The sequence below is a fragment of the Chiroxiphia lanceolata genome, chromosome 8 (genome assembly GCF_009829145.1).
Source record: "Chiroxiphia lanceolata isolate bChiLan1 chromosome 8, bChiLan1.pri, whole genome shotgun sequence".
NCBI lineage: Eukaryota > Metazoa > Chordata > Aves > Passeriformes > Pipridae > Chiroxiphia > Chiroxiphia lanceolata.
Window position 1 is genome coordinate 13,431,542 of NC_045644.1, and position 24,912 is coordinate 13,456,453.

General features: G+C 53.1%; 1 protein-coding gene across 1 annotated transcript in view; it reads right to left on the minus strand.

Moving 5' to 3' along the window:
• The window catches only part of TRIM8 (tripartite motif containing 8), a 30,709-nt gene continuing 5,797 nt past the window's right edge, over positions 1-24,912 (minus strand). The window contains 6 exon segments of the mRNA XM_032695202.1: positions 1-1,562; positions 2,277-2,392; positions 2,959-2,990; positions 3,365-3,540; positions 3,543-3,597; positions 4,477-4,572. Coding sequence (XP_032551093.1) covers positions 955-1,562; positions 2,277-2,392; positions 2,959-2,990; positions 3,365-3,540; positions 3,543-3,597; positions 4,477-4,572 — 1,083 coding nt within the window. The 3' untranslated portion in view covers positions 1-954.

Sequence of the window (24,912 nt, forward strand, 5' to 3'; positions counted from 1 at the left end):
TTTGCACTAAGTGATCACATTTATTTGAATATTTTATGTGTGTGTGTGTGTCTGTGTGTGTATCTAAATTGGTTACAGAATAAATACCTGTGCCTTATAGCAGGAAGTCCACTTTTTTTTATACAAAGTGCTGTTACAGGAAGTTGCATCAGCGATACACAGGACGGGGGTGCCTTTCAGCAACGCTTCCCCTCCTGAAAAACTAGAACAGATTTTTTTTTTTTATTTATTTATTCGTGGTTTTTTTTTTTTTAAAGTTTCTTTTCCCTTTTTTTTTTGTGCATTAAATTTCCTGCCATTGTGTATTTACAAATCTCTGAAAGAAGGAAAAAAAATGCCAATATGCATGATTAAGTGGCCTCATAACACAAAAAAACCCAGCCTTTAAAAAAAAAGGTAACAAACCCAAAATCTACAAGTATCGTTTCATACTGAATCAATGATAGACTTTTTTTCTTTCTTTTCTTTTAAAAGGGAAAGAAAGGGGTGGGAGGAAAAGGGAAAAACTGAATCAAACCAGAGAAAATGACTTGGAGAAATGGAAAGAGAGAAGGTGCCATTGTCCCTTCTGAAGTTTTCCAAAGGCAGAGAGGAGTGAGGAAGAGAGCGACGCACAGAGCCAGACGTTCCGACTGAAATCCCCATCAATTTCTTCTCAGTAATTTCTCCCTCGTGTTTTCCCAGCGAGGGGCAGGAAGGACTTTCCAAAATTAAATTAAAAAAAGAATTAAAATGAAAAAACCTTATTATTTAATTTTAAAAGGATTAAAAAAAAAAAAAAGAAAAGAGAGATATGATAAAACAGCCCTCCCCAAAATCCTGGAGGGGTGTGAGGCAGGGAAAAAATTGGGTTTGATTTAAAAGGGGTTAAAAAAAAAAAAAGAAAAGCCAAACCAAACCAGACTTTTCTGTCTGAACACGTCATCGAGCGGGACTCTCCAGAGAGTGTGACGGTTAACTGGTGACGTAGTGTTTCGCCGATGGCTGGCCGTAGACCCTATAGAAATCCTGCCGCCCGTGCTGCTGGGATGCGTCAATCCATTCCCTCACGGCAAGTCCCGGGAGCGACTGGGGGACGGCGGGGGCGGGCGGCAGTGGGTGGGAGTACTCCTGCGACGAGACTGTCCAGGGGAAGTGCCCCGACCGCGGGTAGGGCTGGTGCCCGCTGTGGTTGGACACAGAGGAACAGTAACAGTTATCCACGGAGCAGACGAGGATTTTGCGCCCGCCGTACTGGGAGAGCACGGACTGCTGAGATGACGTGGTGTTGGGGTAGTGAGATGGGTTGAAGACGGAGCCCGAGTGCACCGGCTGCGGGCCGCTAGGAAGTCCAACTATGTGCTGCGTGGAGCTACAAGGCACCATGGCTTGTGCGGACTGCCCCTCGCCAGCTGAAGCGCCCTGGCTCATGTACTGGCTCGCCACAGTCCCGGACGATGGCTCGAGGAAGCTGCCCTCGGGGAAGGCGGTGGAGTGCTTGCGCTTCTCCGCGCCGGAGTTGCTGACGGTGCAGGGGTACATGGGGATACTCTGCAGGAAGGGGACAGGGGTGCTCAGAGGACCTGCGGAGGGGAACGGGAGAGGGAAACTGTATCAAGCACAGCATGGAACAGCTACAGGGCACTCTGGACATTTATCCAAACCTGCAGTGAAGCCCCAAGACCTGCGCTCCAGCCCCATATGAGCAGAGGGTCCCCCAGCCCACCCCACCAGCGGCAAACCGGGCATGCAACCACACACGGGGGTTTGCAGGTTCAGTGCTGGACCTTGCCAGCAGGCTCGGGGTGGCCTCAGGCACTGCTCTGCAAACAGCTCATCACCACAGTCCCTAACAGGACCAGGGTGAGACAATCTGGGGGACAAACCCAAATCCCCTGAGGAGAGAGGACTGGGAAGCCTCTGCAGGACATGATCTGCTCTCAGATATGGGCTGGGGGCTGTGGGACCATGCTGGGCCCTGGCTGTCCCTGCCCACATCCTGACCCCCACTTTTCCACTGACTTTTCCTGCTGATGGCCAGCCCCTCAAGAAGCCTATATTTCAGGGTTTCACATAACTCTAAACACAGCCATTTCACAGTGCCCTCAGGAGAGTCAGGAGCTTGCTTCATGACTCCCTATTCCCTTGCTGACTGCAGAGGGGCTCCCCCCAGGGTCCCTGCACCCTGACAGCTCTCCCCACCCTTTTGTACTGGGATCTGCAGACATCCAGCTATGGATACAGGAGATAGTGAGGTCTCATGCCCACGCACCCCACAGCCCTCAGGTTTCACCCACCTTCCAGCAACTTCCTCAGCTGCTTCTCCTTCTTGGCGATCTCGTTCAGGAAGAGCTTGGAGTTGAGGTGGCCGATTTTGGGTGGGGGCAGGCTGCCACCTGTACAGTTCTGGGTCCTGTTGGGGACAATGGACAGAGAGGAGAGGCATGAGGGACAAGGCAGACTTAGAAGAGGGTCAGAAGCTCCTCCCCCTACAGCCTCCCAGGGCCAGACTCCCTCCCTAGGGTGGAGGGCAGAAGGGAGCTGTCTCTGGTGGGCAGGACCTTCCCTGTCCAGCTTTGCTGTGAACATCCCAAGCCAGGGCACATCTGCAGCCCATGTCTCCCCTGCATGGCCATCCCAGATCGCCTATGCTCTGCTGGTGCTGGCTCTGAACCCCCTGCCCCTGTCTCTGGTCCCGTGGAGCTGGACTGAACCTGCACCCCAATCTGGCTGGGGTCCTGGGTTCCTAGCTCTGCTCTTCCACAAGCACACTGCTACATTTCTCCTAGTCCAAGGGAAGGACCTGATTTAATGGCTGCACGAGGGGATGTTTTCATCCTCCCAGACAGAGAGGGAAGCTGAGGCATGGCACATGTCTCTTCCAGGCCCTGAAGCATCCCTGCCCTGGTCCTCCTCTGGACAATTGTGCTGTTGTGCCCCTGAGAACATGAATGTGCCCTTCCCCCACAACATGCTTACCTGTCCATTAAGATTTTCACAGACTTGGTGTTCTAGGAGTAGAAGGAGAAGTTCTGGTCAGTAAGGCTATTCCCTGCCACAGCAGCAAAATCCCCTTTCAGTGTCAGCTTCTGTGGCTCCCCAGGAAGGGACAGGCTGCCCAGGGGTGCCGAGCCCCATCCCCCCCCAGCACGGGCTGCCCCAGCCCCATCTCCAGGCTGCAGCACTCCTCATTTGAGGCTGGAACTGAGCCTACTCCACTGCTCCTTGCCCTTCCGCCCATTGCTGAGCCTTCTGGAGGCATCAGCCAGCCCTGCCAGAATACCTAGCCTACTCCCTGCCATGCCCCACACCTCCCCAATGCTCCCCACACAACCAGCCCTCCCACAGTCCCCGTCCCACCCCCACCACGGGCAGTTTGTCTTACCTTCATGAAGTTGATGTCCTCAGTTTTGTCGAACATGACCTGAACAGAGCTGAGGAGCTTCTTGGCCTCCTGCATGCGCTCGTTGAGGTGCAGGACTTGGGCTGCATTCTCGTTGCAGAACTTGGCCTGGGCCTTGTCCAGGATCTCCATGGTCTTCCGCAAGTCCTCGTCCAGATCTGGTGCATCTTCTCGTACTGCAGGCGAACCTCGTCCTTCAGCTGGCTCACCTTCTCCTGGGAGAGGAGCAGGGTCAGGCCCTCTGAGCCCTCCAACCTCTCCCATGATGTCCCAGGATACCTGGGTCCTTTCTCCAACAGGGAAAGGTGCAACCTAAAAGTTGCACCCCAGCTCTGCTCCATGCATCACCCACACAGATCCAACCCTGCCATCAGCTGCCACATGGGACTCCTATGTGCCAGATGCAACAGGGACACTGTGAGGTTTGGTTGGCCCAGGAGATCCATGGACCTGCTTTCTGGGGTCTATCTGTGAATCGCCTCCAGAGACCTCAATGTCAAGCAACAGCCTGCTGCACCACCCAATCCAGGTGTGCTCCCCTGGAAAAACCCCACCTATTCCCATCTTCATCCCCAGCCCCACCCCAGGCTGAAGACTTCATGCTCCAGAGACCTTCCCTCCAATGTTCTGGGAGGCTGAGGGGCTTTAAGGACCATGACCTGGTCTTGTTTTCCCTATATCCCAGCAAAACTCTTGCTTACATCTCTTCCATCTTGTGGGTATTTCAGGTTTATTCAGGGATCTCCCACTCCAGACCCTCCCTTTCCACTCGGGATGAAGCAGGCAGGCTGGGGAACTCTGCACTGAGCTGAGGGCAGGGTGGGCCATCTGATACTCAAGGACAGCCTTGTTCCTCACCTCCCAACTCACCCCAGGATCCATGAGGCTGTAGGGCAGCTCCAAACACACTTTGTCCCCAAAAAGGATGACTGCCAAGACTGGAATTGAGGCAGCAGGTCTCTCCAGCTATTCCTCCCCTGCATGTCTGCCTTCCTCCCTGCCCACCTGGCCCCTATGTCCCAGAAGCTTGTCCCAATGGTGCCATGGGGTGACAGTCCCCAGGACTGGCCACAGCAGGGTGAAGAACCAGTTACCTCGACCAGCCGCTTGTCCGATTCCAGCTTGTAGAGCTGCTCTTCAATGTCCTGCTCCCGCTCCTCCAGGCGGTCCTGCTGTTTCATCAGCATCTTCTGCAGAGGTGGGAGAGAGAAGCATTGTCAGAGCCCAGTAGCCAAACACAGCTGGTGAGCATTGGTGCTGCCCACACCAGCTCTGCCCATGCAGTCTGGGAGGGACAGTGCTTTTTCCCAGCAGGATGTCACTGCTGAAAGCCATGCATAGTGGTGGAGCTGGAAACCACACAGAGGGCTGTGTGTGCCGGGCAGCATTATCTGATGGGGACCTTGGTCTGGGTTCCCTGGATGGGGGCAGCCCCTCAGGTAACTTTCTGCAGCCCAGTCAGTGGGGTTGGGTCAGAGCCAAGCCCTGGGGACCCTGGTGGGGACATGGAGAGGCTCATCTCCCACTAAGGCAGCACCATTTCGAGGCCCATCACCCATCGCCAGCAGGCTCCTGTTAGACATCACCACGTCCCTCACGCCCCTGTACACCATGCAAATCCTTTCTTCCTTCCCGCCTCCGTGACAAGCCCCAGAGCCAGCGTCAGCGTAATCGAGAAGGACAGAGTGAGGAGGAGCAGGGCCTCCCCCCGCCACACTGCCAGCCCCCGGCCCCACTCCTCAGGGCTGGGCCTGGGCCATCAGCCCAATAAGTGGGACAAGACCTTATCCCCAGCTACCAGCGTGAGCGCCTCGCTCCTGCGCACTTCCCCAGCCAGGATGAAACCCACCACCCATGAGAGAAGGGCTCCATCCCCGTGAGCAGGAGCAGGGATTCCCAAAACACCCTCAAAATCAACTCCAAATATTCCTCCTCCATGGTTATTGGGGGGAAAAGCCAGGACACCAACGGGTCGAGGAGAAGGGCTTTGCCCGTCACAGAGATGCGGCGTTAGAGACTCAATGATAGGGGTGAGATGGGAAGAAACCAGCAGTGAGAATGAATTTCGAGGGGATTATTGCTATTATAAACTGCCACTCGGGAATTTATAATCAAGTAATTAATTCCTGGACGAGGCAGGAGGGGGAGGGTGGCAGAGGCGCTGCCGGGATTAATTGCATTGCAGGGAAAGGCTGTCACCTCCGACTCAATTCAGGAGCAGGAATGTGAAGCCTCCTCCCTCCTGTTGTTTTTCTTAAGGTCTCGGGCACCTCCAGCCTCACTGTCACTGGGCTCGTACCACTAATAATAACGAGGAGCTAAAAAAACCTGGCTTCCCACTCACAGGCGCACTCCATGTGCATGCCCGGGGCCCACACGTGTGCACCCACCCAGGTACACGCAGGCAGACACACAGACAGCACTTCCAGTTGAAACAGGGGCTGAGGGGCAGCCACAGTGATTCAGACACCCCCAGCTATGGGGGACATTAGTTGGCACGTGTGTACAGAAACACAGGGACCTGGAGCATTCAAGGGTATCGCTGCTGCTGCTGGTTTTAAGACCCAATGAAGAGGTGGGAGCATCCACATGGAGAAAGATTTGATGCATATATTAAAAATCTCCTTTTTTCATTGTAAAAGGGTTGTTATTTGTGCTGCGGTAGCATCAGGAGTCTGTGGCCCACTCCCAAGTTAAACATGATGGGAAATGGAGAGCGAGTGAAACACCAATTGCTTGGAGAGAGAAGGGTGCAAGTAGGAATCATGTCCCAGGTCCTGTGCTGGTAGCCGGCCCTGGGTGTGGGGCTGCTGGGGAATTTTCTGGAGGCTCAGACAGAGTTTTGGGTCCAGCACCAGGCAAAGCCACAGGGTTTCGGGTCCAGCACCAGGCAGAGTGATGGGGTGGGTAGGCAGTAGCCCAATATAGCCAGGCTGAGAAGTGGCGGGCGGCAAGCCCACTTCACAAAAGAGCCACCTTCCCATATCCCTGCTTGCAGGAGGCCAGCTGAGCATGGGAGCTGAGGCAGGTCGTGCTGAGCTGCTCATTTTCCATGCCAGAGAGCCAAAGGACATAGTGAGCTTTACATCTTCCCTGTGCCTCCCTCCCTGCTACAGAGATTCACCATCTCCATCACAAGCAGCCAGATGCATCCCACACCAGCCCACCAGGAGGACAGCTGAGTCCAGCAGGGTCCCCAGGAGCAGCCCAATCCTCTGCATGACTTCCCTGTTTGACAGCTGGGACAGGGATGTGGAAAAAACATAGGACAGGATCCAAGGCTTATAGCTCGCTGGGCACAGAGGCCAAATCCCTGTCCCACTCTGACGTACGCATCAGGTATCTGACATGGAGGCAGCAGTCTGAGGCAGCCCCTGCCTTTCCCCCTGGTGCTGCTGGGATGCTTTCATGGGATAAAGCAGGCTTTCCCATCACTTCCAGATGCCAGGCAGTCAAAGGTCATCCTGCCAACCCCACTGGTGTGAGGGACCCCGGACATGCACGTACCATCATCCTGCAGCTGCCATGGCAGAGCTGCCAACCTTTGTGTTTTGTAACAAACCTTAGACTGCTCCACTCCTGGAATCATATAGTTATGTGAATTCACAAATATACACACAAACATATATATAAATAAGTTTTTACATACATAACTTAATAGCCCCTCACAGCTGGAAAAACTGACCAAAAATTCAAACTAAAGCCACAGAAATCAGAGAGAATAGAGGACATGCAGTGTTTTCTTTAAATCTCACATTTGAGCCACTCTCTTGATTTTAGGCTGATTTAAAACTGTGCATGCCTGAGACTGCACGGGATGGGAGGGCTTTTCACCCATGGCAACAAAACCTTAACAAGACACATGGGTATGAACTACCCCTTCCAGCAGAGAGGGGCAAAATCTTATTGTCTATGCAGCACAGGCCAAATTCCTTAGGTATTTTGAAAAGGAAAATATATCCCTTCCCCTTCCATCCCCTCCCAAATCTGGTATTTCTGAAGTCATGAACTCCTCCTTCTCCTCCTCCTCCTTCAGGATCAGAATTTCTCGGGGTAATTTCTCATATTTCATGCATGACCTTGATGCCAGGAGAACTGCAGTTCCCTCATACAGGCGCCCTTTCCTGGCTCTGAGCAACTCTGATCCCAGTTTGTCTTTTCTGAGACAAGTCGCCAGTTTCCAAAACAGACACTAAAAATGCTCTGTATTCCAACACCAGCCGAGAGTGAACCAATCTCATTAATTAATGAGTTAACCAGTGTCTGGGGCAAGTGGCTGGTCCACCATGACCCCACTGGCCCCAGTGAGATGGGGCTAGTTGATGGACACTAGCTTATTCTGAGATGGACGTAATCTGTCCTCTATGGAAAAAAATAAAGTCGAGGTACAAACGTGCTGAGCCCATACAAGGAGTCATGACACACATTGTGGGCATTAACCCTGTGTGGGAGTAGAACCACCGGAGGTGGGAAGGAGAAATGAGAGAAGGCTGTCTTGGCTTGCCCATCGGGAGCCCCACCACCAGCAGAGCAGGGATTCCTGGGGAGCCATCGTGGCATGTCGGATGGGTTTGGGATACCAAGGTCATGCACTGGGAGGGAAATGCTACTTGGAGGGGCATCTCTGCAGGAAGCAAAGCAAGTGTTGCAACATCTCACTGCAGGGAGGATGCACATAGCTGGTCCCCGTGGGATTGTGTTGGGGGAAGGCTTGCTGACCACTGCTATCCGCCCACGGCTTGCTGGGAGGAAACCACCACCAGGGAAACACCACCCTCGCTCTGTGCACCTTATTGCACCTCCCAGTCAGTCCCCCTGAATCTGCACCGGCCCCAACTCTCAGTGGCCGCTCCAGCATGGGACACATTCACCTCCCAGGCAGGGGATGGGGGGATGCCTGCTGGGGGACAGGCAGTGAAGAACTACTGCAACATCAAATTCCTGCAGCCACAAGATAGCAAGATGGTAGTACAGAGTTTAACAGTTCTGATGATACGGGGTATCTAGGCTCCTTATCTGAGAGCCACTGCACCGCTTCAGCACGGCAACATGAGATAAGCTACATACACGGTCCAGCTCAGCCAGCTGGGCAACCCCCTATCACAAAGAGGGGTACTGGGGAGTGGGAAGGGGCTCACACCCACCCAAGACCTCCCAGGCAGGGAGAAATCTGTGGGCAAGATGTCTCCCTGGCTTGTCTTACACTGGTCTCACCAGTGTCCTCTCCCAAAGGGCAGAGCTAAGCCTGTGGTCACTGCTGAGCCCACCATAACAGCAGATTGTGCCCCTGCCCTGCCTGAGGCCCAGCACTCCCCTCATCCCCGCTTCACAGCCCCCAGCAGCCCATGTCACTGGGACAGCAAAATCCCATGACATGCCTCAAGGTTTCACCTTCTCCGAGGCTGGTCAAGGCCCTTGTGAGCCTCCTAAAGAGAGCTGGCAGGAGAGAGCCTGTGGCACCACTTCCCTGGGGTGCTCAAGTGCTCACCAGCCGTGCCCACCTCCCAGGAGGATAAGGAAGGAGCCTGGCAGCTTCACCTGACATAAAGAAGTGCCCCATGACCTGCTGAGCTGCTGTGGTTTTAGACAAGAACTGAAGCAGTGAAAAGCCTGTGTTCGTAGGGTAAATAAAGGCCACGCAGCTTCTCTGATGTCTAATAAGTGCTATGCATCCTTCAGGGGCCATTCACCTTGCAAGAGCAACCAAGTCCCCGCACACTGACCTGCGGGATGCTTGCAGGATGCTGATTCCCAATCAACTGTGCTGAAACTGTCTGTGGGTTGGAGGGGTAATACAGCAGGGCAGGTGGACAATCATAGGAGTGCACAGCCTTGTGCTGTAGGAAACTGGGAGGAGGAGAGAGCCAGACTGCCCCACAGAGTGCTTTAACCACAGCCTGGACGGCTGGCCCAGGACAGGCGCGCTCACTTCCCTGCCTCTCTCCTTCCTCCTCCTCTGCGCCCAGGCCTTCCCCTCGCCGCCAAATCCCAGCCACGAGTGAATAAGGACATTGTTTGCAGTCACCGGAAAGCCAGAACGGAGGGAGCAGCTTGAAGCACAAGGGGAGAAAGGGTGAGGAGGAGGAGGAAGGTGGAACCGGAGCAAGGAAGTTGCAAGGGCAGATGCCTGTTGCGGGAATGGCTCCAGACACCTGCAGCTCAGCCTAGGGACCGGGATCAAGGGCTCCCATTGAGACACACGTCCGGCACGTTGCTGGAGACGGGCCTGAAGTCACAGTGACTGAATTTTAATGCACCGAAAGCCCTGGACCAAGGAGGCGAATGCAACCTTTCGCCTCCCTGCGCCTCCCACACACAGACTTCCCTCTCCCCAGCCCCGATCTGCTGTCAGCTGGACAGTTTTCTGAGAAAAACCCATGCAGTGAGCTATTTTCATCCCTCCTGAAAGCGTCCCCCCACCTGCTAACACACCAGCACCTTGACACTGTGAACATCTGGGGCACAGCACTCTAGTGTGCCCCAAAACAGGATGTCAGACCATGAGGTCACACACCGCCACAGCCCAAGGGGACCAGTCCAGCAGCTTAAACCCCCCTGGAGCATCCCTCCCCCCTGTCCCAGTCTCCTGCTGACCAGACCCAGGCAAAACCAGCTCTTTTCAAACTCCTCACAGCCCTCACGGCACTCGCAGGAGACTAATCCCCTTACAGGAACAGGAAGGAAATGCTTTCACGTTTGGGGTTCATCTTGCACACCATTTACAGTACGCACCAGGCAGGATCGGGGAGGTCCCGAGCCAGAGCAGGAGGCCTTGCCTTCCCTGGACAACCTGGAGCACACACACATGCTCCAAGCTTTGGCTTTTCTCATGGTGCTCCCTGTGCAGAGATCAGGTTGGTTATCCTCGGCAGGTTGAAGGAAGAAGGGAGGGGAACAGCATCCAAGATATTAATAGCTGCCCTTGCTAGAAGTGATGGGAGCAGCAGGCCATGCAGTGCACAGGCATCAGAGACCCCCTTGCTAGCATCAAGGGACCCCCTGAGCACAGGAGAGCTGGGGGTGGAGAAAGGCTAGAGGCCAAATATTCAGTGCCAGCTTGGAGGAACAGGATGCACAGTGCCTCCAGCCTCTCCCCATCACCCTGTGAGGCGCTTGAAGTCACCAAGCCTCCCCCAGGACACTGGGAAGGAGAAACCATGAGGCTAAGACCCATGTCCCATCTTCAGTGGCTACCCCACAGGCAAAGTCCCATGTTCCACCTCCAAGTGCTCACTCCAGCACAGGGTGTCCCTGTAGAAGCTGGATGCTCCCGTGGAACCATGACTCATGGCTGCTTGGTAGGATTCAGGTTGGCCCTGGTTCCTAGGGCAGCCTGGGATGGTGGGCATGGCAGACCACGCTTCTCTGCATGTCCCTGTACCAGAGCAGATCCTGGACTGCCACGGGGCTGTGCCAGTGCCTGCAGCATGGGACAACTTTTCCCCTCGTTTACACCCAGCAGAAAGGAACAACTCATTAGTAAGGGGAAAATAAAAAGAATTGTGTTGCATGGGGCCAGCAGCAGGATCTCTGGAGGCCAGGAAATGGGGACCTATTCTCAGTCAGAAAGTGATCTTCAGAAGGACCTTGAGGATGTTAATTCACCTTCCTGGGCCTCTGTGTGTCCCCCTGCTCCTCGCTGCCACAAGGGTTACTTGAGGCTGTGCCTCTCACACAAATAAAAGAACAAGGCTGGGGCTCTACCCACAGTTTTTGGACCCCAACTTCAAGCCATGGACTGGCTGCCACTGCTGTCAGTGTCCTCTGAGCAGGGACAAGGATCTGCTTCAAGGAAAAGAGGGATGTACGGAGATTAAGGAGCAGAAGAGACAAGGCAGTGGCTGGAGATGCATCACCTCTCTACCAGCAGCCCTGCAAGTCCTGGAGGCAGGAGTCTTCCTGATATGGGGTGCCCAGTATGGGTAATGCATCTCCCGAAACAGAGGCTCCCTGAACCCACTTTTGCAGCATGTTGGTGGGCAGGAGTGAGGCCATGCTGATGCTATTGACAAGCTGCCTGCACTCAAGAGGCAGTGAAAGAGGGGCAAACCACCTCTGCCAGACCTGGGGCTCAAGACTTGCTCATAGCGTGTGCAGGACAGGAAGAAAAGAGCTGGAAACGCAGTGGGAAGATAAATACCAGGGCAAGAAGCTGGTTTGCATGCTGAGCATGCAGCCAGGCCAGTCACAACTGATGCTGCTGGCTCCACAGGACAAAGATGAGCCTTGGTGACAGAATCATAGAATCATTAAGGCTGGAAAAGACTTCCAAGGTCATCAAGTCCAGCCTTTGACCAAACACTACCACGTCAATTAAACCATAGCACTCTAAGTGCACATCCAGCTGTTTCTTGGACACTTCCAGGGATGGTGACTCCACCTCCTTCCTGGGCAGCCCATTCCAATGCTTGACAACCCTTTCAGTGATGAAATTCTTCCTGATGTCCAACCTGAACCTCCCCTGGTGCAGCCCAAGGCTGTATGCTCTTGTTCTGTCACCACCTTGCTACAGCCTCCTTTCAGGTATTTGTAGAGAGTGATAAGGTCTCCCCTAAGCCTCCTTTCCTCCAGGCTAAATAGCCCCAACTCCCTCAGCTGCTCCTCATAAGACTTACTCTCCAGACCCTTCACCAGCTCCACTGCCCTTCTCTGGACTCCCTTCAGCACCTCAATGTCCTTCCTGATTTGAAGGGCCCAGAACTGAACACAGCACTTGAGGCGTGGCCTCACCAGTGCCAGGTACAGAGGGACGATCACTTTTCTGGTCCTGCTGGCCACATTATTGCTGATACAAGCTCAGATGCCATTGGCCTCCTTGCCCACCTGGGCATACATTGGGTCATGTTCAGCCAGTGTCAACCAGTACCCCCAGGTCCTTTCTTGCTGGGCCACTTTCCAGCCACTTTCCCCCAGCCTGTGGTGCTGCAGGGGGTAGCTGTGACCCAAGTGCAGGACCTGGCACTTCACTTTATTGAACTTCATACCATTGGCCTCAGCCCATCAATCCCACCTGTCCCCACCCCTCTGCAGAGCCTTCCTACCCTGCAGCAGATCAGCACTACCACCAAGTTAGTGCTGTCTGTGAACTTACTGAGGATGCACTCTATCCCCCCATCCAGATCATCAGTAAAGATATTAAACAGGACTCACCCCAAAACTGAGCCTTGGGGAACCCTGCTAGTGATCCGGCCTTTGGTCAACCTCCTGCCCTGTATCTTCCAGGAGAGACGGCATCTGACCAGGGAAAATACTCCCACGCTGTCCCAATAGCAGAGGGACAGCAGATGCTTTTGGGTGGTGCAGGAGCATGATGGAGAGACCAGCTCTGAGAGCTAGTGGGGCTGTGGCTGCAGGCGCGACCAGGCCCTCGGGGCAGCAAAGAACTCAAGAAATCTCTTTTCTTTCTGCTGAGAAGGGAGGGAGAGGAGATCCCCACCCAGGCCCTGGTGCGGACACTGGCCAGCAGCCCCACCCCAGCCAGCTTTGGCAGGGAGGACAGTCCAGACCACCTTCGCCTGGGAGCAAGGAAAGCCAGGAAGAGGCACAGAGTTCAGCTCCGTGTTTATGAAGGACAAGGTCCACATTTTCTTTGCCATCAGGGGTGTGAGGGAGGAGCTCTTTTCCTCACCCCTTTCAGTTTTAGGGGAAATGTCCTGGTTTGGGGCTGCTTATAATCAGTGCCAAAATTCACCCTGCTGCTGAGCCATCACCAGCATGAGGCTCTGGCTGCAGGCCTTGGCACAAGCCTGCCCTGCCCAGCACCAAATGCCCTTTGAGTAACCAGCTCTGAGCACCTGCATTAGGGCATTGCTGGGAAAGCACAGGGGTTTGTGACATCAGGAAGTTTCAGACATCCAAGCCTGAGCACCTTGAGCAACCGTTTCCAGCCTCTTGGGACCTCAGACTGACACCAACACCCGGAGCACATCTGGTCCAGATGACTAGTGTCGCCTTATGCTTCCTCCCCACCACGCCAGAAAATAAAATCTGGTCCCTGAGCTACACTGACTGGGATTCATCAGATTTCACAATTTTTCAGAGGCCTAAAGATTGTATAAAAAAGTCCTACCCTTTCCACCTGTGCTTGTGGTTTCTCAAATGCTTCAATCGATTATATGGACATTATGGGGGCCCTAACCTCCTCTTCTCCCTCTACTGTCTGTTTTCATACAGCTACCCCTTCCTAACCATGGATCCAGATGAAAATGACTCCAGTAAAAAAAAAAGCAGTCTCTTTTTGGTGGGATCATCTCCCCCAACTCACTCTCAGAAGCCACTCTGCCAGCTCCAGTGTGGCAGTCTGGGCAGCAAAGGGAGGCTGTTCAGTGCTGAAACTCAGTCAAATCACAAAATCCTGCTCCTCACGCAAGCCCTATTGCTCCTCCCATAACCCCCACGAAAAAATCAACAGGCTTTGGCAGCACCCCGAATCCAGCCTCAATCTGCTGTTGTCTAGCTCTGTTACATTCCAAGATCTTCCCGACATGCTGAAATCTCAGAGTCTCAGCCAGTGTCCCAGATTGTAGCTGGGGAATGGCTTGCCTTCCAAAGCAGCCATCCTGCAAAGACCCGCTCCCATCACTTGGCAGCAAACCTACCCCCATCTGCAGCCCCTGCAAAATTGAGAAACCCTCACTCTCCCTTCCAAATAAACATCTTGGATTCAAGATCCAGCTGGCCTGTGTGATCTCAGAGCCTTCTCCCTGCAGGGGTGAAACACAGCCAGCCTCTTCCACCCCTTCCTCGCATTGCAAGGCTGAGCAGCCGCCTCCCTTGCCCAAAGACCTCTGCTCCATACCCACGACAGCTGAGTCCTGCCATGGGGAGCCCTTGAACTCTGAACAACAGCCCTTAGGCTTCCTACTCCCCTGATTTCTAGTTTCTGCTCTGGAGGGAGCCTGGCCTGGGGATATGAAAGCACAAACAGTTTTTTTGGGGGAACTCAGATACCACGAGGAGCAGAGCAGCAGCAGCAATACCCACGTGCACGCACGTCCCAGCCATGAGACCATGGGCATGTGCCCCATCAGCATCTCATTTGGGGACCTAGAGATGAGGGGTCCAGCTGCACAGGCAGCTGCCAGACTCAGGAAGCACTAGAAAGAAAACCTCCTTTGATTTAAAGGCCATGATTTTATTTTTTTTCTCCCAACTGATCTAGTTAAACTTCCAACCGCTCAGGCTATTTTAATTTGTACTGGTAAGTTAAATCAACACAACAAGGCAGAACAGGTTTATATGCACCTCTATTACTGGCTTGCACCAACTAGAGTGCAGCTACATTTCTCAGGCACCTTTTTTTTCTCTCTAATAAAGATAAGGGGGGACGTTTTTTGTGCACCTTCAACTGACAAATGGAGCCTGAAAGTGAGTTGGGAGTCAAAGCCTTGAGGAAAGTCAAGGTGACTTATGCACCAATAGGCTGGATTCAAGAGCTTTGCAAAATGCAGATCAACTAACAAGATTTATAAAACACCGTTAGGGGCTTAGAGGTCACTTAATTCTCAGAGGTGCCAAGGAAAGTGCCTGACTTGCAGAAGGATGGATGGGGTTTACAGAGGTGGCTATCTCAACCTTTCAGTTGCTTCAAGAAAAGGGGACTCAATTTCTCTTGGAAACGAGGTTTTGACACGCCAAAGTGTTTACTCTGAGCCTTGGCTCCTCCATCACCTACTTTAAAGAAAAAGAAACTAAGTCCTGTTGCTGCAGACAACTGTTACAAACATCTACTGAAAGCAACAGCAGAATCTGCTGCTTCAGCTCACCAGCGCCAGACACCACCCAGAGGAGTATGAGACTCAACCGCATTCGGCACACAAGTTAGAAAAAATAGAAGGGGGGAAAAGACTTTGCACTTCTACAGCTCCCCTGTGCCTGGTGTTTGCAGGCTGGAAGCAGCCTGTCAGCACCTGTGGGCAGCCAAGGCAACGTACAGCCAGTCCATCCACCTCGCTGACCACGACCACGATCTGCTGGACGCCGAGGACCCTCTGCTGCCTCCCTGCTGCGTTTTCTCCCTCCCCCCATTTTTTTGTGAGGCGGCTGTTGAGAACCTGAAAGCCCGGATTATAATCTTTATGAATCCCATAGTTAGATCGTGCTGAACAGCAGCCCAGCAATACCAGATGTTCAAACAAAGCTGCCAACCGACAGCTGTCTGCAGCTTGCAGCGTGTTTTTACTTTAAAATGCAAAATGATACCAATCTATATTAAAAGAGAGACGTTCTGAGCCTTGCGATAGCAGCTGAAGCTGTGGATATTGCTCTTTCACGCAGGGTGTGGCGGCAGAAGGAAATATCTCAAAAACTACTGCTTAAGCCACCCTCCCAGCCCCCCCAAATCCTGGCCCCTTTCCTAATGGGAAGGAGACTCACGTTACTGCCTGAGTGCCGTGAATGTACCAGTGCGTGTCCAAACAAGCCAGCAAAAAGAAAAATGCAGCATGAACAAATACCATCTAATGAAGGATGCCAGAACGAATCTGGGTGCTGCCTGCACCTGGCTCTCAACAGTGTGCAGAGGACAAAATGACACATGGGGGGACAGAGGGAACTGGGGCAGAGGGTGCAGCCCCTCCTGCATCAGTGACCAAAGTGAGACAGCAACGGTCCCTTCTGGCAGCAAAGCATCACCAGTAGAAACTAGGGATGGAGTGGCATCTTCCACTGCTTCAGCCCATCTACCCAGCATCCCACCTTGGGTTGTCCCACATCCCTCTAAGCTTGTGTAGCACTGACCCCAGTGGGGAAACTCTTCCTCTGAGACTTGGTGTGCAGCAGGTTTTGAACATGAGGTTTTGAACTTGCATTGCTTGTACCTTTTTTCTGTTAGGCCGGCTGGGACCAGGCACAAAGCCGTTACACCCTGCAACCTTTTCCACATGTCAGCTGCTGGGGAAGGCAAGAACCGGAGCCCAAACTCGCTCTCCATTATTCTCCCTCTGGAAATGCAAGCCACCCACAACTACTGCATTTTGGGGATGGCAAGTCCCGAACACGCTAGGCATGGCAGAGTACTCCTGGATTGCAGGAACTGTTTGAAGAGGGCTCTGACTTACTCAAACGTGACGTCCCAAATTCCCCACCAGCCTCGATCACAGGAAATCTTTGGGACCGGTCCCAAGGCTGCCTCATTGTGCTCTGAACAGCAACAGCATGAATGAATCATGCTCCTCAAAGTGTCGCCCAGCTCCCAGCAACATACTCGGGACCAAAATATTTACATTGTAAATGAGTAAGAACAGGACCAGATCCCCTCCCAGCACGGTGACATAAAAAGGCCAACCTGGTCTTGCATCAAGCAAGTGGGGTGGCAGGAGGATAGGAAAGCAGGAGGCAGAGATCAGCCGTGTGCCTCGCAGCCTGGCTTTGCCCAGAGATGCTGAACCAGAACCCTTCTCCTTGACAGCAAAATTCCCGCAGCAGTGAGCACTGGGACTACAATCCCCGTCATACCACGCTCACGCTGGAGCTCAGCAGCAGGGTGACATGTGAGGGAGCATGCTGGGACCTGTAGTTTCCAGCTAGCCAGCTGCAAAATGCCATCCTCCAGTAAACACATCTCGAATTAAAGCAATGCGAGGCCCCCAAGCTCCTGGCAAGGTGCCAGCCACGGTTTCTTGTTGGCAGGCGCTTGGCCAATTCCCATGTGTTGTATTAGCCCTTTCCAAGGAGCAGCCAAAAGCCCACACCCCGCAAACTCCCTTGCAGCCGAGCTGCAACCTGCCCTTGCTGAAAAGACGTGTCTGCATGGACAGAGCCCTGGTGCAGCCCTGGGCCACAGGAGATAGCAGCCCTGCTCCTGCCTTGGTGTTGGGCCCCTCCACTTCCGCTGCATGGCACTGAAACACTGACCCTGGAGCAAGACTCTGCAGCCAGCACTGGCCAAGCTTCAGCTATATAAGGTCCAACATTGTATCTCTCGAGGGGTCCAACAAAGATGCCACAAAAGCAATCAGAGTCATAGGCAGTAAGAAGCAACACACTGGAGTGGTGCTTTCAGACAGAGCACCACAAGCAAGGCAAAACTCCACCAAATCACCACACCGACAAGGCTGGGGACAACCCCCTCTCCACAGCACCCTGGACGGGCACGCAGCCTCTCCTGGAGTGCTGCTGCCCCATGCTCCAGCACAGCCAGACCGTACGTCAACCCCTGGGGAATGTGGCACCCTTCTCCTTGCCTGCTCACCCTCCCTGCTCCGGAGGAATCGTGCGCCCGGCTGATGTCAGGAGGCATCACTTCACACAAAGGCCAGGCTTCCTGGCAGGGAAGGGGTGGGGGAGTGGGGAGGAAGGGGAAGAGGAGCCCGGGGCAAAGGCAAGCAGCATTTCCAGCTCCTTGTGTGTGCATGAGAGGCAGCGTCAGGAGACAGCAAGGCCCCTTCTACTTTAATCACCCTTGCACTCGGGAAAGAGAGGCAACATCCTATTTCTCAGTGCCCTTCACAGGAGCTACAGCATGGCCCTGCCCTGAAAAGCTGTGATGGAGCACCCTGTGCACCCCTTTAAGGATGCAGAGAAAAAATGGACTCAAGTCAACTCTAATTTGCTTCTGCAAATAAACCATTTACATCTTCTTCACCTCAGCCAGGCTGCTGATGAATAAGGGAAGCTCTCTGCTCAGCACCCAACCAGGAGAAAAGCCACTTCTATGACCAGATCTAACACCAGCACCCCCAAAATGGGCATGAGTGAACACCCACCTATCTTCTCCTCATGGGTGGCTAAATACTTGTGGTTCCCACAAATTGATAAATACAGGTAAAATAACATATTGAGAACAAAGTCAAGAGTGAGCTCCAGTCCTCATCTCCCAAACTCCTCTCCCCAATGTGCTCCCCAAAGCCAAGCACCTTTGCAACGCACAGCATTTCACGGTACCCACAGCATCAACATGACCTCCTACTTCAGCCTCTCCTCTCCTTCCTCCTCCACCTTCCAGGGTCCCAGCTCATCCCCAGGCAGCAAAAGCGGCTGGTGGCCAGCACCAGGCTGTACTGCTTTTGTCTCCACCTCAGCCACGCTCCCAAGGGCAGGAGCACTCTGGACCAGCTGCATGAGGACCAGTGAAGAGGGCTCGGCTGTAGGGGACCTGCAGAATCTGGTCGATGTTGACTGAAGAGGGCAATCACTGATATTGCAGGGGGCAGCCGGGGAAGGTAGGTTTGGGATATGGGCACCGCCAGGGAATAACTGTAAAGGAGCAAACCCTACCACTCTCCTTCAACATGCTGACTTCTGCTCCTAGGAGGGAGCCTGTCATTGGTTTTTAATCTTGCCCGATTACGGGACAGCCTTTGACATTATTGATCTCAGGCCCCTGAAGTATCATTTATCTTCCAGGTTTGACTTGGCGATCGGAGCTCGACAGATCAGACTCCAGTCAGCTCCATCCTCCCAGGGAGCCAGGGGAACTGCTCTGCTCAACTCCAGTCCTGCTGATGCAGGTGAGCCATATTCGAGGCTTGAGTTTCCACCCTCAAATGAGGTGGCTTCACCAGATGCCCTCTCCCTACCTGGCATTTCATCTTCTGACTCAAAAATCAGCTCCTCAGGTCTCTGGCAGATCAGCAGTGCTTTCTCGAGCTTGGCAGTCCATGGTGTCTCCAGCGTGCACTGCTTCCCCCTTTCAGTTTCATTATCCTCTTTCAAAGAGGATGCAGGGAAAGCACAAATGTTATGGGATGTGCTGAGAACTGCACAGAGACTGGGGGAGCAGTGCCAGCATGCAGAGTACAACCAGAGAAGCCATTTCTAGCTGTGACTGTACTGCCATTTTCTAGAGAAGAAGGACCAACAACAGCAGCTCCTCATTCCCTGGAGAGATTGCACCCAGAGGGACCCAGCAGCCAGTGCAGTTCTGTGGTGGCTTCCCCTTACCTGCTGGCCAGCAGAGCTGCCTTGGGGCCAGCTCATGATTTCTGCTTGACCTTCAAAATGCTAACACCTGCTCCCTCCACTAGGCGCAAGAGATGGGCCCACAGGTTCCCTCTCCCATGGTTACCTCCATCTTCCACCCAAGCTGACAGACACTACCAGCCTCTATTGTTTGGGAAGAACAAGGTTTTCCTCAAATGTCTTTGTCAACAGTTACTGGGGGCAGTGTGTGTGTGAAGGCTGCCTTTTCAGATGCCTCCTCTCTCTCTGTCTCTCTCTCCTGCAAAGTCAGGCCTCGTGTTTTGGGAAGGAGGAACATTTCCTGAGGAAGGCTCCAGCAGGCAGTTTTTAACACATAGAGGAAGGTTTAGCTTTTGCTCATTGCCTCGTTATTGTTTATCAGATTGCTGAAACGCACTTTGTTAAATGGGGATTAGTACCATGTGTGTTCACAGATCATAGCAGAAGCCAGCCTGGGAGGAAGCGCTTGTAAGGGTGCAGCTAGCAGGGTCCATGTTCTGCAAGGTATCACCATCAGCAAAAAGAGCTCCAGTCTCCAGGACTGATGTCCCACACTTCCACAGACTTCCTGACTCCCTAGCAGGTCCCCCCACCTCTGCTTACCTCTACTTTAGGGTAATGCCCTGTCTTTCTGACCCAGATTTTAGATTGTTGCAGAGATTAAAATGACTTTTTTCTCCCCCGTTGTAAGTAGAATGCTACAAATTCCTTAACTGGAAAACAGTCCTTGGTTTTACCTCCTGGGCTCACACCCTCTGGAGATGCATTTGGCAAGGAGTGGTCTTCACATGAGGTGCTATTTCCAGTTCCCTGCCTGGATGTCCTGTTGTGCAGGATGCCAGCAAGCAGAGGCAGGAAAATAACTCCAAAATGTGCTCCCATTCCCTTGTAGGGGCCAGGTCCTGTGCCCATCCCCTACAACCAAACCACCTCTGACTGAAACAGGGCTCGCAGGCCTCAGCCACTCAGCCACAACAGTGCAGCTGTGGCAGGAGAGCTGCAGTAATTCCCTCCCGGATCTGGCCACCCCCATCACTAAGGGGCTAGCACAATACCAGAGGGAAGGGGGAGCGCAGCAACCCCCCCCGCACTGTCCCCAAAGGGTCTGCAAGGGGGACAGAGACCTCGCAGCGCATTTATTCCGCTCCATCCATTTGAGAGGCACGCTTCAAGGGGCTTTTTGCCGTCAGAGGCGGGTGCACCAGGACAGGAAAAGAACAAAGGGAGGCACCGGCACCCCCAGCCCTTTGTCTGAGCGCAGAGGAGTTCACCTGCAGGGAAAACCTGCTCCCACCGCAGAGGCAGCAGCTCCACACAGATTCGGATGGGGAGAGGGATGCAGCCCCACCACCCCCGCTGCTAGAAGGAGGATAATGAGCAGAAGGATGCAATCACATTACCCTCTCTCTCCCCTTGCCACACGCACAAGCCCGTTACAGCTCACACCAACCCCCCCGACTTTCCAACAACCGCAACCAGCAATAAAAACCATTGCCACAAAAATATCAACCCACCCCCCAAGTGTGATCGATCTGTGTCTGCGTGTGGCCAAGCACCAAACCCTGGAGCTTGGCTCCACCGACCAGGATTGACTGGGAGGGAAGGGGGTGGGAGACTAGTTTCCAGGGGATGGGGTTTTAAAGCCACACAATAACTGGCTCAAATGAGGGTTTAGATTAAGCTGTTGTATGGCAAGGGAAAACACTGCCTCCATTAGGACATGGGGGATTTTCTTTCCCTTTCTCCACAGCTACAGCTCTAGGATGAAGCTTCCAGGTCACCCAGGCAGAGAGAGGAGAACTGGATGATGCTGAGCAAATGGGGGATCCTGAACAGGGAAAGATGTGTGGAGAGAGGAAAGGGCAGATCAGCCCTCCCCAAACCCGGATCATACAGTCGGCTGGTCTGACAATGTTTACTCATATTTCAGAGAGACACAGCCATCCGGAACGTCACTCCCTGCCAACTGCCTCATCTGGAGCCATCCGCAGCTCGGCTCTTCCCAGCCTGCTCCAGAGACAGCCCTCCCCCAAAGCATCCACACAGCAAGGCACTGAAAAAAGGACAGGTAGGGGGAAGAGAAGAAACAGATAAATTAAATAGATTTGTGTTTAAATTTTTTTTTTAACAGTTCTGGTACATTATCCCAGTAAACGGATGACTTCGAGTGCACGTTACATCGACAGTGCTGCTGCAGAGTGCCAGGGCGCTGCTCTGAGCTGGGAACTTCTGCTCATGTTACCATCACAAGAGAATCACAAGACAGAAGAGGGACAACCATGATGCCCTGGTGCAAACGGGCTGAAGCTGTCCTTATCAGAAAGGATTTGGGACTGGGAGCCTCTTCCCCGAGTTCATCTGGGGGACATATGTAAAAACTTTTGCGTGCATCTACAGTCTCGTGCCTGTAAATAACTGTCCCTCCCTCTGTATTTGGAACCAGGCATCTTTTCCTCCCATTCCCAAGCACGCTGGCTGTAGCTCTCCTGGGAAAAGAAGGAGTGGATGCCTCTATCAGTCCTTCTTCCGTGGAGGAAAGAGAAGGACATCCCTGATCCTGGACATTTCACATCTCCCCACTGGTCCCCCAGCATCCGCTCCACCTTCTCTACCAGCAAACAGAGGTTCATTGCAGAAAATTGGCTACCACTGCAAACAAGCTCAGCAGCTCCAACTCTTCTGTGCCATTCTCCTTATTCCAACCAAATCAGCACCTCCACAGACCATAGGCTATTGATAAATGCAGAAAGTTGACAAAGTCACCAGAACCTAGCCCAGATCCACAGCATTTTATTTTTTTAAAAGCAAAAAAGCCAGGCCAGACCAGATTCTGCCCCGGAGCCCGCGTGGCAAAGCAGAATCCAGCTCCAAGTGTTTATTTATAAATCCGTACATACATGTACATTTGAATTCTGACAGAATTAATTCTGGCATCCAACTAATTCAAAGCATTCCTCCCCCATCACACTACTGTTGCAGGCCAGCCCTGCACAGAAGCTGATTATAAAATGCTGCACTAGCCAGGCATTTCTGCAAAGGCTTGTGCTATTGAGCATTCAGTCTTTCCTTGCTTGGCTATTTCATTGTTTCGGTGTCGATCCCTCCTCTCTTGCCCTGTGTTTCCTGGTTACTTTTGTCCCTGCTCTGGAAGCACTGCTGCTCTCAGCCCCATTTCAGTGTCAGATTGAAAAAAAATACCAAAACAATTACATGAAATTAAATAAAAGAAAAGAAGAAATTATCACCATGTACCAAGATTTCCAGTAAACAGATAGGTAATGAGCAAAAAATAGCCAATATGCTGCAAGGCAAGCTGCAGACAGATCTGGGGATAGAAAACCCGTTGCCTGCCTCCCAAGTACAGCTAAGAAATCCCTGTGTGGTCACACGCTGTCCTCTGGAGCAGAGAGGAGAGAGGTCAGGGCAGCCAGCACTGTAAGAGCCTCTTTATTCTTGGGCAGTTGCATGAATCTGATCGCTTGTGCCCTTTGTGAGACATGGAAATCTGCCTTCTCCTTCCACCCCCTTCACCAGCCCCTCTTCTGCTCCCCCACTCAGATGGGGACAGAGGCAACTCTTTGGCTCCAGAGGCAACAACCAGAGCAGCAGAGAGGCCATGGACACTGCTCAGGCAGGACCAGGCCAGGCTGAGCATGCAGGAGACCTTGAGGACTGTTTTTTTGGAGCAAGGGGAGGGGACAAGATGAGAAGGATGGTCTTGGGACTGACACATCCCTTGAAGGGCTCACCCAGGCTCCCACATGCAAGGCACAAGGGTGAGAGGTGGAGAGAAGTCCAGGGTGTCACACTGCAGGTCATGTCTCTCCTACTTTTCCCTCTCCACCATGCTCATGAGGTTGAGAGATCATGAGAGTGGCACGCTGCATACCTCCATGCCAGCAGCTGCATGATGCTCACATAAATATCACAGGTTGGATTTAGATTAAACAAGGGTCTATTATGCCCCCATCACCAGCAAAAGCTGGGCTTGCACCTCCTGGTTCAGAGACCAGACCACAACAGCCCAATTTCAGGGGCTCATTCAAAGTCACCATCTGGGGATATCTTCCCCAGGAAAAAGCTCTAGGCCAGGGCTGCCTGGCAAGGGTGGGCAAGCCTGTGCCTAGACATACCCACCTGCAAAGTACAGACAACCCCTATATACCACAGGGGGGTAAGCCTGGGCTATATTTTCTTCCTATTCCTTGCAAAGCAACTCAAGGTCCTCAGATGAACCTCTCTTTCCCTATCCTCCTTCCACGTCCCATTTCAAGAGTACCCATCCACACTGCATTATCCCCCATGGGAAGAGAGCACTCTTCACTGCAGCCCCTGTCCTACTCCTTTACCAAAGCTGTCCCCTCCATGCAAGCCTTCTCCCTCCCACCCAAACCCACCAGGCTGCCTTCTGGCATCCTCCATCTCTGCTGTCACTTCTTGGATTTACTCTGCACAGAAGACTTGTAGCTGCAGGTCTGGAGCAACCGCTGGCAACCTGATGGGCTAAGGGCAAGGAAAATGCTCAAGCTTAGCAGGAAAGCAGCGGAGAAAAGCCCTTAATCCAAACCCCAGGGAGGCAGGAGACTGCTCCAGTTCAGCCAAAGATCTGGGACCGCCAAGATACCCACTGCTGTTTGGCCAGCAAACCCAGAGGAGTTTGCAGCAGAGTGGCTCAGCCCCCCCCTCCAAGACCTCTCTAGGGCAGCACAGGCTGGTATGGGTTCAAAATATCGGTTGAAATATGCTGCCCCTGACAACACGGCACAGCAAAGCCTGACAGATCAATGGTGGTGAGTGGCACACAGCTAGGAAGCCAGACTAGGTGGGTGCTGGGATTTGTGCCACTGCCCAAGGCCCAAGAAGTCAATGCTTATCATGGCAGCTTGACCAACTGACAGCATCCCAGGGCACAATGATCAGTCACATTTAGGAGCATAGTGCCAGACTCCTGAGGCCCCTGAGCAGGAATCAGGGAATGGGCAAAGTCAGGAGAGGGAGAGACCTGGGTTAGGCTGACCTAAACCCTGGGTTGGGCTGGCGGTTCAGCTCTGGGGTGCTGGTGGAGCAGCAGGGAGAAGCTGCCCAACTCCAGCTTTATAGGACCTACTACAAAAATTGTCTGGGGACCAGGTATGCTCAAAGAGTGCCACAGCGAACACCCGCCAGGCACCAGCCCACACCATCTACAGTCACAAGAGCTAAATTAACACTCAAGCACTCGGGCACTTGCACTCACAATGCCTCCAGTGAGCTGCGTGCCGCGCTCCTCATAAACAAGTCATCTGGAAAATAAGTAAGCCTGTAAAAATCCAGTCCATCACAAGTTACCAAACCTGTTTCAGAGTAAAACAACCTACAGCAGCTCATGCCAGAAGCCTGGCAGCGGAGCTGATCCCAGCCTCCCCACCAGTGGGGCTCCCTAGGTCTCAGCAAAACGTCCTGGGCACAGACAGCGGCATGGGGATGCAATGGGACTCACTGATGGTCAACGCTGGCAAAGAACCTGAGTTTCTGGTACTGACTTGGGATTCATCTCTTCCTGTGCTCCTACTAAGTGCTCACCTCTCCTCTTTCTCATAATTTAGAAAGCACGTGAGCTGGCCTTGTGTGGGGTGCTGCCAAGAAAGTAA